Here is a 16,377-nt window from a genome sequence, read left to right on the forward strand (position 1 = left end):
AATAGTTACCAAGTGTATGTATATGTGATGCATTATTAAAATGAGAACCTTTGTTTTGTTATGCTATCAAAAACAGACTTTAAAGTATGCCTGTTTTTTTTTAGATAAAGCAAATAAACCAGTAAAAACAGGCTAGTACTTCTATTGAATTTCTATATTTGGGGTTAGCAAACTAAGTGGAGAAGCTCTGGCTTTTCAAGAAATAGGGGCGAGATGGACCATTACAGGAAAGTCTGCCACATCCAATGCCTTGCTGGGAGAAAACGCTAAGAATTCAGACACATAGTCACAAAGCTTTTTATGTTGCAAATCCTGTTTATTTAAATATTTACAACTCCTCATTATCTTTGAACAAGTTATCCATGCTTGTAGCCAAGCAATAGTTAAGCTATTGCTAAACAGAGGCCCCAGAGTTGCATCTGTAGCTACTGTATTCATCCAAAGGGAGGATATTAGTATTGTTCCCACATAGATAGGATCACTATTTCCTTCATTGTTCATAACCCCCATTATATATATATATATATATATAAAATATGCATATACATATGCATTATATATGCATATATTTTTATACATATGCATTATATATGCATATATATTTTATATATATGCATTTATTTCAAATTCTCTCTGTAATGAATGCTTTGATTTTTCCACATGGGATGAGCTTTTGTCATCTGATTGTTCTACTCCAACACAAATCCAAAACAGCACAGCAAAGATCTATAAAATATCTAGATCACAGCTCTGGGTAATCTCTCTCTTTAATATCTAGAATTCTAAGATATGTTATCTTTAATGATTAATGGGATCTATTTAAGATTGCTCTTTTCAGGATCAGTATTATCACTATCTATGTCCACTGTATACAGACAATGGATATTTTTCCTTCGAAAACATGAAAAGGGAATTGTGGCTTATTGAAAGTATTAGTATGAACTCATGAATTTAATATGCTTAAATGTACTTAATATACTACATATACATACATTCAAATATTTCTTTTTACATTTCTTAGCTCTGTCTACTGAAAGAGACTAGAAACAATGGCCAACTAATAGCAATATACAAGTCAAATACCCAGATCTTGGTTTCTAAATATAATTTGTCACTAGAAAGAACCAAGGCTCCTTGAAGGAAAGGCAGATTTCAGAGCTGGGGAAGACAAATAACAAAATAATATGGACATCTTGTACATTAGAAAACATGGAAGTACTTAAAGAATGAGAGGGATGGCTGGGTGTGGCGGCTCACGCCTGTAATCCCAGCACTTTGGGAGGCCGAGGCGATGGATCATTTGAGGTCAGGAGATCAAGACCAGCCTGACCAACATGGTGAAACCCTGGTCTCTACTAAAAATACAAAAAAAAATTAGCCAGGCATGGTTGCACATGCCTGTAGTCCCAGTTACTCGGGAGGCTGAGGGAGGAGAATTGCTTGAACCTGGGAGATAGAGGTTGCAGTGAGCCAAGATTGTGCCATCGCACTCCAGCCTGGGAGACAGAGCAAGACTTGGTCTCTAAATAAATAAATGAACAAATACATAAATAAATAAATATAAAGAATCAGAGAGGCCGGGCGCGGTGGCTCACGCTTGTAATCCCAGCACTTTGGGAGGCCGAGGCGGGCGGATCACGAGGTCAGGAGATCGAGACCACGGTGAAACCCCGTCTCTACTAAAAATACAAAAAGTTAGCCGGGCGTGATGGCGGGCGCCTGTAGTCCCAGCTACTCGGAGAGGCTGAGGCAGGAGAATGGCGTGAACTCAAGAGGCGGAGCTTGCAGTGAGCCGAGATTGCGCCACTGCACTCCAGCCTGGGCGACAGAGCGAGACTCCGTCTCAAAAAAAAAAAAAAAAAAAAAAAAAAAAAAGAATCAGAGAGACATGTTGAAAGGGCAAGGTAACCAGCTTTAAGGAACCCTGCTGGCCAAATTTTGGAAAATCTGAGCATCAGAATAAAGAATGTTAGCAGTAAAGTCTAACCTATTAATTAAGAATCTAGGACTCCGTACTGATATAAACTTTAAAAATAAAGAGATAAAGGGACTGATATTAAAGACTCACATATCATGCCAGGTAATACCAGTGACTTTAAGGAAGATCTGCATAGTAGAAGCCTCTCTAAAGAAATTATATAAACTTGAATGACTGGTAAAAGCAAGAAGAAAAAGAGTGAAGACTGAAAGACAAAACTCTTTTTAATTCTTTTCTTCTCCTGTTCCCTTGTTTCTCTTGGCTCAATTTACTATGACGGTAACTATGATATTTCACTTACACAACATTGTAGAATTAGAAACTGCCAGAGAGATGTTTCTAAGAGAACTTCCTGAATGTTTTCATTTTACATGTATTAACGCAGTGGGTTTGTCACTGAAAACAGACCAATGAAAAAATCTACTTGAAAGCAAATAATTGTTCCTTCTTCCCAACTCTTGCTACACCTCTGACCATTTTTCCTCTCAGTTCCTCGTCCAGCTAATCTATTTCTCCCAGGGACTTAAGAAATGGAGAAGCTCTCAGGTTCCATGTTAAGAACTCAAGGTCTGGTAAATGTAATGCAATTAATGTCTCAAACATAATTCTACTTCTATAACTTAAAAAGAAATCATGAATTCAACGAATTAGTAACTGGCTTTCAATGCCAACATATTTAAAAATAGGCTGAAAATATAAGGTATGCTATATGAAAAGTTGAATTTAAAATTGTATGTCAAAAATTACTCAATCTTTACACAATATTTCCATGAGTTCAGTTTGTATTAAATATGAATGATCATATTTAATATTTTATTGTTTTACATTAAATAATGGTAATATTCTAATGGCTACTGGCTTTTAACTAGAACAAATATATCATGGAAACTTCTGAAAATAAATTATATCTTGTGTTAAATCATAATAACCAAAAGATATTATAATCACTTATTTAAAAACGATTTGTGGGTAACTACTACTAATACTACATACTACATAGTAATAGCACTCTGTAGTACTTCTAATATGTTGGACCATATGTGCCTAGAGATGAATTAATAGTGTCTCTCTCCTAAAGAACCTCACCAGTGATAAAAGCAGACACGTAAATCAGTAATTGCAAAGCAATGTGTCAAATGCACAAGACAATGGCAGCTTAAAATTTGAACAATTTAATGGGTGGTAGGCAGGAGACAGTGAGAAGCAACCTCCTAAAGGAGAGAATGCTTGAAGGGGAGTTTCAAAGATGAGTTCATTACCAGGAAAGAAAGAATGCATGAGAAGAATATTAAACAATGAAAACAGCATACAGAGAGTCACAAATGCATGGATTAGCACAATATATGGTGGGAATGGGTTAGGGAAGTTTTAAATTTTAAGTGGGAACCAAATTGTGGAAACCCTTATGAACTAACCTAAGAAGTAGTATAATTGAAGGCATAAAAGAACCAAAGTGAAAATTACCTGCTCTCTGGCAAGCCAACTTCCCACTTCAGGACATAGAGTAGGTAATTTTCACTTTCATTCTTGTATGCATGAAAAGAATTTTCATTTCTCCTGGGCCTGAAAAGTCTTTCCCCTAGATTTTTGTACAACTAGACACTGTTCATTATTCAAGTCCTGGCCTAAAACACTTCCTAAGAGAAGCTCTCCCTTACCACCCAGCTAAAGTAGTGCCACACTATCATATCCACCTGTTAACTTTCCATTTCCTTTGTAAAGCTTTCAATATAGAAACATACAATAAATACCAATTTTACAACTTTATCTAACATACACAAACGTCTCCTTCATACTTGCAAATTAGACTGAGAAAATCGTATAAATTGCTAAGCAACGTTTGGTGTAGTGCAGACTCTAAGGATTTGCTGGCTGGCAACATTCCCTTCATCCTGTAATGAACATATTTTGTTCAGTAGTAGCCATATGAGTATGACTAAAGCAAAGAGACCCATTCAGAGATATTTGCATTTTCTTAACTCAGAAAGAAAACTTTAATGCAAAATTATCAGATAGTATGATAAAACATAGTGAAACATTTTGGGGAGAGTGTAAAAGATGTTTCTAGCCCACTAAATCATACCTTATGTGCAAATCTTTCTGCTTTTCAAGAGAGACCTACATTTGTCTTCAGAGAAGAGGACTGGGAAATAAATCTCCATTAGTCCTAGGAAAATGTTAACTTCTTTTATTTAGCTTTTCCTGATGAAGTGTAAGCTTCAGGAATTTTCATATATAAACCATTATCCTTTAAAATATGTAGGGACTTACAAATTTAATATATCTGTTGTTCTTTTGGTCTGTAAAATATTTCAATAAATTATTGACCTCTTGAAGCCATGAAATCAAACAAACTAAATATCTGGTGTCTTTTACTTCTTCAATTTTCATTTTAAAATCCCCAAACACCTATTGTTAACAAATGAAGGAAATATTTCCTTATTTCCTTATCATATTTATCAAAATATTGCTAACAATAGAAAAAAACTTAATTATGGCCTATAGTAGGAAGCATAGTCACTAACAGTATGCCCTGGAAATTTTAAAATGTTATTAAAATGCCTAATCTCTACACTATAAAATATATGCAAACAATAAACTAGAATAGTATATGCAAACAATTTAAGATTGAAACTAGACAGGATTAATTTATAGAACATATATAGCTATTAATTGATCAATATCTTAATGAAAATTAACTGTACATAAAAATATTCATAATTGTCCTTAAAGAACATGAACTAGGCCAGGCACGGTGGCTCATGCCTGTAATCTCAGCACTTTGGGAGGCCGAGGCAGGTGGATTATCTGAGGTCAGGAGTTCAAGACCAGCCTGACCAACATGGTGAAACCCTGTCTCTGCTAAAAACAACAACAACAAAAATAGAAAAAAATTAGCTAGGCGTGGTGGTGGGCACCTGTAATCTCAGCTACTCAGGAGGCTGAGGCAGGAGAATCGCTTGAATCCAGGAGGTAGGGGTTGCAGTGAGCCGAGACTGTGCCGCTGCACTCCAGCCTGGGTGCGACAGAGTGAAGAAAAAAAAAAAAAATATGAGCTAAACTTTATCACATATTTATGTAAAATTTTGAATTGTATCATATGTATTCACAGCTTTTATTTACCAAAGTACATTGTACATTATACAAATCTTGATTACATTTACATTATACATTTATAATATTAAAATTGTGCAAGTAGTCTTCAAATATCTGACACTTTGGGGTCAGTGAATTATTTAAGAAAAAACTCAGAAGAGTTCTGAAAAAGGAGCCGGTGTGATTCTACAAATTCAATATGAGGCACCAGTGGGAGAAGTCAATTGGATGAGCACATGAAATATTAGGAGTGCTCGTGAAGGGGAAGTAACAGGTCTATTGTGTGCAGTGCTGGGCAGGCTGCATATGGAGAATGTGTTAAAAGAGCATTTGCCAACTTAAGCATTACTCGAAGATATTAAACAGAATGATGGAAGCCTGGTGTTTGATTATTTATTGCTGACATATGCATTGCAGTGATGACATTAATGCCTAATCATTAAGCTAACATGAATTGACAATGAACAAGTCATGCTTTATAAATAAAAAATGCATGTTGTTTGATTTGACTCATTCTTCGTGAACCTATGCTAGCTTCATATTCTTTCTCTCGATGTCCTATTTTTTTGGTCTATAGTTTGTGAGGTTCACCTTTTTCCTGTTTAGAAAATGGTGATAGCTTTGCTTTTCAACTGACTCCTCTGATGTCCACTTTTCTTCAGAGATTACAGACAATGGTTTTCCAAACCTCCTGATTCTTGTATTGCCTTAGGATCTAATTGCAAGCAGTTGAAAGTTTAAAATCCGCTAAAGCAATTAAATTATTTCTAATTATCCCATAACCTGTTTTAAGCTACAATTTTCCCTTAAAGAAACTTACCCTCCATTTTTCTTTTAAAATTACTCCCCGTGATAGAGAAAGTAGGAGACAACTCTCTCAAAACTTTACCACCTTCCCAGATAGCAATCTGCTTGCTCCCTCTTGATCTATTAAAATACCATTAAAAATTTTGGGTTTACTTTGCTGGTGTCAGTTGATTTTGTGCTTACTATAATAGATCCATTTGACCCTTTCATATTCACTGATATCTACATGTGCGGTTTTTTCCTACTACTGTAGTTTCTCTTATTCATTCAACCTCAGTGAGGAATACAAACATGAGTCATGCTCTCAAAGAAGCCTAGAAGTGAGGCTGAGATATGTCAACAGTGTTGTAATACAAGCCAGGAAGAAACGTGATAAAACGTTCCGGTAGCATGTACTAAGAGTTCAGTAGATAAGGTTACTTTAGGTGATTATGTATAAATTTTAAAAAAAAAACTTTCTATAAGGGCTTTATTTAAGCTGGACTTCCAAAGAATCCCCTATCCAAGAAAATGGTTGGGCCGTAATAGGTCTATAAATTACATGAAATTATATGTAATATTTGGAAAATATGTGTGTGCAATATGCAATGTATATATTGTGGTAGAGAGAAAAGGGCAGAATAAGACCACTAGTATTCATCATATTCTGAAAGATATCCACACAGAGTAGTGTTTGGAGAGTTTTCAAAATTATTAAAATAGTATGATTAGAATTACATTCTCATTGCTTCCAAATGTTCATCAGTATTTTTGCTTCTCAACAATCTAAGCAAGCATGATGAACTTTTCGTTGAATTTCTTGAAACATGCTTTTCTAGAGACTAGAAAACACATCTGATTGTTCCTTACTATTTTGCAATATAATATGTTCGTTTCCTTCCCCAAATCTTTTCTTCACCTACAAGTTCACTGATAAAAATTAAGCCCATAATATTATTCCTTTGTTTCCTTTCACTTTCTGGGAATTGAAACTGTTGTCATTTTAAATCAACAATAAAATTATTTTAAAAATAAGAGGCAGAATTAGAATATGGGCACTAGATATATTAAAATAACAGAATACATAACATTTATTTTTTTAATTGTATGGGGATTGATGGGAAACTGAATTCATATATTGAGAAGAGCTACAGAGAATAAAAAGAACAAATTAATATGTGTATTTAGAAAGCAGAGGGAATAGTAATATAAAAAAGGAGTTAAAAACAAAAGTAGAGATAAGTAGTGTTTCATAGAGTTTTCTGTAAGGGTAAGTGCATGAAAAATGGCAAGATGGTTTTAAAAGATTTAGAATTCACAAAGTACAAAACGACAGAAATTGAACTACTCACTTAAATTTAAAAAGAGAGAGGGGGATAGATTCAGCTACTTGATGGCATGTAATCAAAGTACTTGAATTTTTGAAGTGTATTTAAAAATCTAGTAAGGAATGCCTACAATTACAAAAGGTATGAGATTGTCTTTTTGAGTTTAGTAGAATATAAACTGATGATAAAAGACTGACAGGCACCAAATAAGTAGAGTGCAAAACAACAACAACAACAAAAATAAAGATAAATTCAGGTAGTGATATTCAAGCAGTATGACTGCATAAGATTGCATAAGAAAGAATACATTTCCAAATCCAAAACAATATCATCCTGTTGTATTATATGCATATATTGAATACAATAACAAAAGTATCAAGGGCTCTTATTAAAGTACCCATTATCATTTATGTAAAATATTGTAAGACTTTAAAGTCACAGAAAAAAACATACTTTTTTCCATTATCTTTTTTGAGATGATCAAATTTCTTCATACTTTGTGAACTGCATAGTTAAGATGGAGCAATGATTTGAACTATTTGCAAATGCAGTTCCTTCTCCACTCTTTATATACTGTTTGGGCCATAAATCTATGCAAAGAGGTGTTTTACAAGAATGAAAGTCACATCATTCAGGACTTTCTAGCCACCAAAATTATCTAATATACTTAGATTTAAGTAGTCAGATTTTGCCTCTTCCTCCCTTTCCTCTCCATGTTCCCAGGTCATTTCCAGAGAGATAAGTAGCTAATTGACAGTGTTGTCTGAGAGTAAATTCCTGAGTTTATATAGAAGTTGGACCGATTATTCCCTCATAAAACTAAAACAAATTCTACAATAGTTATATGAAATGCAGGAGTACAATCAATGAACATTAATTCTTGACTGAAATGAAACAGCCCTGGTGCGTTCATGCAAACTTAACTGCTATAAACCTAAAAGATGCAATCACCAAAAGATGTGAAGTCTTGAGGTAAAGATTAGCACTATAAATGTCATTTGATATCAGATGAAATATGCATGTCTGTACATGTGTTTTGAAGAGTCTAAGCCCCTAAAACTTCTCCTCACTAACCCCAAGATGCCTGAATTTCTTAACATTACATTTTCACATTGTAATACAGTTTTCTTTCCTGGTCTTTCCTCTTCTCTCTGCCTAGTAAAGGATGTTATAAAATCGCAGTTCAATGTTTTTTTCTCTTCTTGTATTTTCCACTCTGCTGGTTCTGGCCAACGAGTCAAGGTTCAAAGTGTCCCCATATATATCTCTGCAGCTCAAACTCTCCAGAACTTGGGCTTGTATTTCCAGGTACTGGACTTAAGCTGGGCACACCCACAGTGTCCCCGGCCTGGGCCAGGAATGCTGGAAACCACTGCATAAACATGAAAAATCATTCTGTAATTTAGGCAAAGTTTAGAGAGAGAGTCACATTTTATAATAGTACAAATATGAACCTACAAAAGAGTAGAATCCCGGACTGGGCCAGGAATGCTGGAAACCACTGAATAAACATGAAAAATCATTCCATAATTTAGGCAAAGTTTGGAGAGAGAGTCACATTTTATAATAGTACAAATACGAACCTACAAAAGAGTAGAATCTAAAATCCACATGAATCTTTAGATGAAAACTAGAGACGAAATAAAGTTGCTCTTGGTGGGGTTAGGTGAGTATGTCATTGTTAGAGACAGTGATAGAGAGGTCTAAGAAACTCCGTACGGTGCTAAATAAATCCACCTTTTAAGTGTGGATTCATATTTTTGTGGGCTTTTTAAATTTTACATTCAAGGGGTATAACTGCAGATGGGGCTAACATTTTTGTGTGAATATTGAAACAGTTGTGAAAAGAAGTTTATTAATAGGAATGATCACAGACAAACTATGAAATAGATCGAGTTTGTGTCTCACCATGTCATCACCATCTCTCAACTCTGCACAGACCCAGTGCTGTCCCCGGCTCTTGAGGACACTGGTTTCTTAACTTCAGCTTCATGGTAAGTACATTTTGTCTTTTCTTCATTTATATGTGCTCTCCTGCATTCTGTTATTGTAAGACATTACTATGAGTGTAAAGAGATAATCGTTTAATACTAGCAGTAAGAATTCATATATATATTCTTTTTTTTTTTTTTGACATGGATTCTCCCTCTGTCACCAGGCTGGAGTGCATTGGTGTGATCTCGGCTCACTGCAACCTCTGCCTCCCGGGTTCAAGCGATTCTCCTGCCTTAGCCAAGAGTTCATATTAAAGCAGCGGTCATTTAATGAAATTTTGGACACCCTCACTTTAGGCACATCTGTTGTCAGGCAAAATTCTACTCAGCTTTTACACTGTGTCAGACAATGTGCCAGACACTAAGAATGCAAATAAAACATAGAACCTGGAAAGTTGTGTTTCTTCAAAGGATACATGGAGACATAAATAAAAGCTGTGTTGGTAACAGAAATAAGAGTCATAAAATGTTTCCAGGAAAGAAAGTGGGCCCAGAGGTATTTCTTGGAGGGTGAGCAGGTGTAGACCAGGCAGGGAAAGAGTTGTATTTCAGGCAAACACAAACCATGAAATGGCCTAGTGAGCGAAGGAAAGTAAGCTGTTCAACTCTGGAAGAAGTAAAGGGTTGAAAGGAGAAGTGAAGACACAGGCCTGACCCTTAGGTAGGACCACTGGCTCAGCTGTCCCAGTCCCCAGACATGGTGGGAGATTGGCTCAAGCCACTGCCCTTATCTGAACATCATTACATTTCAATGTTGAAATTCTTGTTTTTAATTATATTCCAAGGGACCTAGAAAAGATGACATAAAGGGGCCTCCTTTCAGTTGTGTTAATCTTGGAGAACCCACATTAGCTTTGTTGCCCTGGGTTCCAGTCTCAGAAGTACATGGAGAAATATGGCTGAACAGTTAAAAAGGGTGGAAAGGAGGATCCCAGCAAGATAAGGAGTTTGGACTTTGCTGTGTATTTCATGGGCGGCACTGGGGGGTTTTAAACACAGAAAAAAGGAGAGGTTTCAGAAAGGTCTCTCTGGCATCACAATAGAGATTTCTGAGGTAAAAGACAGGGAGAAAGAAAAACAAACACAATAATCGTGGAGTAGTGATATTGACAGACTGAACTGAGAAACAGTGTGGATAAGAAACTTTATGCTCTACAGTACTATAGTCAGCAGAATAATGGTCCCTCTAAAAAAGGTACCACGACTCTATCTCTTATTAGTAGTGTGATTTGGGGCAATTTAAAAGCCCTGATCCTCAGTTTCCTCATCTGCAAAAGGAAAAAAATAAAAAAGAATAGCAATGTCTTAAGTCAGGATCCCCAGGATCAAACCCTGAGATGAAGATTGTCTGCAAGTGATTTATTATAGAAATGCTACCAGGAAAAACTCATCAGGTACCACAGTAAGCAAGATAGGGAAGAAGGTGGTTTCAGGCAAAATCCTAACATCAATATAATTCTACAGGGGAGCCTCAGGGTGTAAATTACACCTCAGGTTTTCTTGCTACTAGAGGCAAGACGGCTGGTCTTTTATACTCTATAGGAAAGTCCTTGGCAAAGGGTATCCTGGGAAAGAAGTAAACTTGCAGGTGGTTCTGTCTGGCTTTCTATGCCAGTAGACAAAGTGAGTCTAGTAGTGTTTGGGCATTCCTCCAAAGAGAGTCTCAGGGCAGGCTGTGAGAAGCAAAAGAACACAGAAGCTAGAGGAAAGATACTCAGATTCAACCAAAGGGATCCTAGGAGATCTGGGTGGAGACCAGGCTTGCCACAAGCATCTATCTCATAGAACTCTTCTAAGAACTCAATGCATTCATATCTTTCTTTCTTTGGCTTTTGGGATTCCTAAACTACTTTTCTTCTGGAATAGCATGCAACATTTAGCATTCTGCTCTACACTCAGAGTGCTCAGTGATGAAATAATTTTTTCTTGACATAGCATCAAATCCAAAAAGGGTAAAGGTAGTGGAGAAATAAAGCAAATATGAAGAATACCATAATAGAAAGAAAAAAATAGTCTGATCCCAATTTCTGACTCCAAGGATAGTGCTTTCCTCAGGGTTCCACTTTTATCAGTTAAGATCCAGTCAAAGGGTATTGACTATTAGGAGAGGAAAAAAGCCCACTAAATAATACAGTAATAGTGGTTATTGGGAACAGCCACTATCTCTCAGGCTGTAGGAGAGTACCCAAGGAGGGAATAACTGAGAAGAACTTCCCCCTACCCACCCTCCACCCTACTAAGCCTGAGAGTAAGCGCTCATTGGAAATAATATGGCTGTGGTCCACTTAATGATCCAGAAATTTAAGGTGTCACACACTGGGCTGCTGAGGAAACCATCAGCTGTGTTTTCAGTAAAACTTGCTAGGAAGCCATTCCACTGACGTACCAGTGGTACTCCATAGAAAGACACATACTAGGGAACTGGCCAAATTTACTGAAGATTACGTAACATGGCCTTCTTGCACACCATTGGTCAGAAAGTCACTCACTGGCCACCATACCATAGGAGCAAGCAGGAAAGTACTGGAACCAAGAAAAGGAGCCCCTTTCTTTCTGCAGTGTTCCCCTAGCACCTTCTATTGACAAAGCTAAACATTGTGCCAACTGACCATAAAGACGTTTACAGATTTCAGCTCTAATGTCACAATTTACGGCAAAGAAGGGTAGCTGTGAAGTTGAAGAGCACTAAGTTAACTGGCACTGACCTCAGTGACACTCCTGGGATTTGGGGGATGGGAGGAGCATGCTGTTATGCCCAAATCCTGCTCCATTTGTTTACTTTTTTCCTAATTGTCTCTGAAAGAAAGAGCATGCCCAATCTTTTGGGACACTATGTACTGAGAGCTGGTATGACACATGGTAAGTGCACACAGAGTTCAGTTCAGTAGCTGAGACAAAGTCTAGAGCTGAACCAGCTGGGTCTGAACGTTAGCTTCACCATTAACTAGATGTGTAGCCTTGCAAAAGTGTGTACCACAGTTTCCTTACCTGTAAAAGGAGATAACAGTACCTATTTTATCAAAATGTCAGGAGAAATGAAGTATTATGTGTGAAGCCTATAGGACAACATCTTGTATGTAGTTAGAACCTAATAAATACTAGTATCTTCCATGAATGATAGCTTGTCATTTGGTTTTACAATATGTATATATTCGGTTCTCATGATGAGTTTCCATTTACAACTATGCCTCATAATGCTAACACTCAACTTCTCTGGGTGAGATTAGGCTTTTCTATCAAGTCTTGCCTACTCCTGGGCATTGCCTGCAGCTCTGGCTTCAGATCCTGGCACTGCCCCTGGCTCACTGAATAAGCTTCACTAGTGCAGCCAACTTAAGGAGGATCTGTTTTCTCAAGTGAAAAAAAAGACACAGGTTAAACAAATCATCTTCTTTAAGCTCTCTTCCAGTTCTGACTACATTTGATCCCCCTCATCCCCAAGTAGTAAGTTATACCTAGGAGGGAAAGAGGAAGGGAATTATCATTTCGAACTCCTACTCACCTGTGCCAGGAGAGCACTGCTGTGACTGATCTCCCTGATTTCATCCTCACCACAGTCCTAACAGATTAGTATTTTTAAAGTCCATTTAACAACTAAGAAAGCTGAGGCTCAGGAAGGTCAAGCAGTTTACTCAAGATCATATTCTCAGTAAGCCGCAGTCTGGATTGAAACCTGGTCTTTCTGTTTGGGTCGACTCAACATTTTTCACCGTATTGTTTGCCTCCTACATCAGCTTCATCTCAGACATTAAGAATCCTACCTATTCAATGCTTTTCATCCTCTGCTTTAAAGAGATAAGTGGGTGTGCAACTTTTTTTTGTCTGAAACATATCATTTAAAAGTTAAGCAAATGAAATTCATTTACCAGTTACAGGAATTTTTTTTTTTCTTAAATCACTGTTAATGTCTCACAGGAAATTAGCTCTCTAGTGGAAATCAGCAGTCTCCCTGCATCCTTTTGCCCCTGTCCTCCCTTCTCTTGGATGCAAACCTGGCGAAAAGAAGGGGACACTGCTTGGGGGGTCAGCGAGCTGAGTTCCAGCTCCGATTGTACGATTTTCACCCTCGGGAGTGAGCACCCCTTTCTCTGTGAGCAAAGGAGTGTTGGGCCAGATCGTCTTAAGGTTTCTTCCCCAGGTACAAGCCGGACTCTGGCGGCTTTATTGGGCAAGGGAGTGTCTCCGCCTTCTCTCTGCCGCAGGTGCCGGTTAAATTGTCAATTTCTCTGCGGAGGCTGCTCACTGCATCCGCTCCCTCCACCCCTAGCCCTGTAGACCCATACTCTTTCCCCTACTTGGGAAAAGTGAAGCCCCTTATCCTTGGACAGCTCTTCATCAGACAACCGCAGCCGTCCGCTAAATTCCCCTACTGGCGGGACGCGCGGGCGGAGGCCTTCCCGGGGAATGCGAGGATGCTTCCTTTCTGCACAATCAGGGTACGCAGCCTCCAGTTCTCTAACTTTCTCCTTCTCTAAGAGGGAATTTCGAGAACTTTGAGACAAATAAGTGACTGTATAGATGAAGACATGAAACCTCTCTACACAGTGAACTCCCCACGCCACAAGGCTCCCAGGGCTCCCAGGCCTTCTCCCGCAATGCCCCGCCGGGTCCCCCGCCCCAACTCCTTCTCACGGCAGTATCCCGCGCCAGGAGGCTCGCAGAGCCAGAGATGTGGCACCAGGCACCAGGCGCGCCACAAGTCCAGGTCCCGCTATTTCTGCTCCATCGGAGCCCAGGTCGGAGGAAGTCAGCGCGTCCTCCTTGCACAGCAGCCTGGCGCGCGGCTCGGCCGCACAGAGGCTGAGGAAAGGTCCGCACTGGGCTCGAGGCCCTTCCTGCTGGCCTCCCCACGCCGGGCCTCGGCTCCCCTCCTTCCCGGCTCCCGCCTCCTCCCGTAGGCTGCCAGGCGGACCCAGCCTGCCTCTCTGCCTTCACTACCGGGTCAAGCTGCGGAGGGAGGGAGGGAGGCAGCGGCGAAGCCCTCCGTGGCTCCCCACCCGGCGCGCGCGCCCCTCCTCCCCTGCCTCCTCCCCTCTGCCAGTACAGTACAACTAGTACACACACACACACACACACACACGCACACGCACCCTGCCACTGCAGCTGCCATGGATATCAGCTAACAACACACACCCAGGCGCGCGCGCGCGTTCCCACTCGCACCACGCAGGAGTGGCCCCCGGCATCCCTACCCTCCTTCCCCACCCCCACCGCACCCGCTCACAAGCTCGGCTACTGCTCGCTCCGGCTGCCGCCGCCGCCGCCGCCGACGCCACCACCACTGCTTCCTCTGCTGCGGGGCCACAGCCTTGAGTGTCATTCAAGGGACAGCACAACCTCACCCAAGCTCTCCTACCTCTGCCCAGCCGTCCCTCTCATCCTCCCCTTTCCTCGTCCACACTCCATCCAAAGAAGAGGGAAAGCACCGAATAGAGGGGGGCGAAGGCAAAGTCTGCTGTTCTTCCCCCTGGGCCCCCTTGCTCCTCCATCCTCATTCTCTCACCACCAGCCCCCTTAACCCCAAGGAGCCCCAGGAACTGAGGCGACTCACCCCACTGCCATGTCCAAAAGCTTGAAAAAGAAAAGCCACTGGACTAGCAAAGTCCATGAGAGTGTCATTGGCAGGAACCCGGAGGGCCAGCTGGGCTTTGAACTGAAGGGGGGCGCCGAGAATGGACAGTTCCCCTACCTGGGGGAGGTGAAGCCCGGCAAGGTGGCCTATGAGAGCGGCAGCAAGTTGGTGTCGGAGGAGCTGCTGCTGGAGGTGAACGAGACCCCCGTGGCGGGGCTCACCATCAGGGACGTGCTGGCCGTGATCAAACACTGCAAGGACCCCCTCCGGCTCAAGTGTGTCAAGCAAGGTGAGCGCAGCGGCTTGCTCAGTGTTTTGCCGGGCGGTGGGACCGCTCGGGGCGCAGGGCAATGAAAGGGTGGGCGCGTATGTTGAAGGGGGTGTGTTGCGCGATGATGGGGTGGGGGCCAGAGGGCACCCGCAGTGCAAGTGAGTTTCGCCGGGGATTCGACTTGGGGGCTAAAGGGAGGGGAGGGGCAGGTTGCGGAGTGGCGTGCAACTTTGTTTGCTCAGTTAGACCCTCCCCTTTGGAAGGTGCTCGGCCTGGTCTGAGCTCCTCAGAGCTCCTGGGGCAAATTGAATGTGCGTCAGTGGCATCACCCGAAGCGGATGAAGAGCTTTTGGGGAAGGAAGGAAAGAAAGAAAGAATGGGAGGAAGGGAGGGAAAGAAGGAAGGAGCAACTTTAGGGTGCAGCAGTATCACCAGCGGGTCTGGGAAGAGAAGGTGGTGGGGTGAGCGGAGAACTGCGTCCAGCGTTTCTGGGGCGGGGCTGGGGGCGCCTGGGTCCCCAGCTGTCCCTTAGGGATCCGTGAGCCACTGCTGGCGAAGAAAACAAGGGACAAATTGCTTTGGGCGCTTTAACGGGTCTTCTGTAACTTTTCCCCTTCTTCACTCCGTGTCCCCCTCCCCCGCCCACGGTCGTGTCATGTGGGCATCGCGCGTCACGTGCGCACTGACTAACCCCTGCGCTCACCCCTAGCCAGCACGGAGGAGGAGGCTCCGGAAGAAGGCGCGGTGCTAGGAGCGCAGTCTAGTGCTGGGCGGGGGTCGGAGGAGATGAATGGTTGTCGGCGTGGACTTTACTCAGGGGTTGCTCTCATTGAGTGGAAGTCCTCTGTGGTTGGGCTCTCCTCAGGCTCCGATTTGGGGGGCGTGTTTTGGGGGAGGAGTTGGATGAAACCCTGGCCGGTTCCAGCCCAGGCTCCCTCAGCTCCAACCTGACTTAAATGAACCTCAGCTGGAGGCTGTGATGTAGATTTGGAGAGATTGGAATCATCCAGAACTCCCTGTCTTTGCTTGAAAGAAAATTATGGTGCAGAAGGAGAGAAGAGTGAGATAAAAGTTTGAATAGAGGACAACTTTAAGTAGAATAAAGTAGTAGCTTTTATTCTTTTTTAGCTCACTGCACAATTCGTGTGCGGTGTGTATGGATATTTGCGTCACAGGCATATTAGCATAAGGGTTTGTTGTTGTCGTCGATGTTACACTGTTTGTCCTGACTCAAAGGTGGAATTGATCATGTCATTACCTGCATTTTGCCACGTAATCATGATCAGCTGCTAAGAAATGCTTTTACGGAGATGTACCGCACTGTTAAATTATTCTCTAAAAAACTTGTTTTA

General features: G+C 41.1%; 1 protein-coding gene and 1 long non-coding RNA gene across 12 annotated transcripts in view; one reads left to right on the forward strand and one right to left on the reverse strand.

The window, feature by feature from the left end:
* Positions 1-295: 295 nt before the first annotated feature.
* LOC134736912 (uncharacterized) lies at positions 296-12,666 on the reverse strand. Of its 2 annotated transcripts, none has more exons than XR_010121394.1 (2): positions 9,097-12,666; positions 296-4,994 (listed from the first exon to the last, which is right to left on the reverse strand). It is a non-coding gene; the product is annotated as an uncharacterized lncRNA (long non-coding RNA). The 2 variants fall into 2 exon arrangements; XR_010121393.1 differs by having other exon boundaries at positions 296-8,560.
* A 1,470-nt stretch (positions 12,667-14,136) lies between these two features.
* The window catches only part of MAGI2 (membrane associated guanylate kinase, WW and PDZ domain containing 2), a 1,470,566-nt gene continuing 1,468,325 nt past the window's right edge, over positions 14,137-16,377 (forward strand). For 4 of the 10 annotated variants that reach the window (XM_055283421.2, XM_055283424.2, XM_055283423.2 and 1 more), the window contains exon 1: positions 14,138-15,043. In XM_055283421.2, coding sequence (XP_055139396.1) covers positions 14,743-15,043 — 301 coding nt within the window. In that variant the 5' untranslated portion in view covers positions 14,138-14,742. Of the gene's footprint in view, positions 15,044-16,377 lie in introns of all 10 variants that reach the window. The other 6 variants (XM_055283425.2, XM_055283427.2, XM_055283431.2 and 3 more) reach the window with 3 other exon arrangements.

Source organism: Symphalangus syndactylus, chromosome 6, assembly GCF_028878055.3.
Source record: "Symphalangus syndactylus isolate Jambi chromosome 6, NHGRI_mSymSyn1-v2.1_pri, whole genome shotgun sequence".
NCBI lineage: Eukaryota > Metazoa > Chordata > Mammalia > Primates > Hylobatidae > Symphalangus > Symphalangus syndactylus.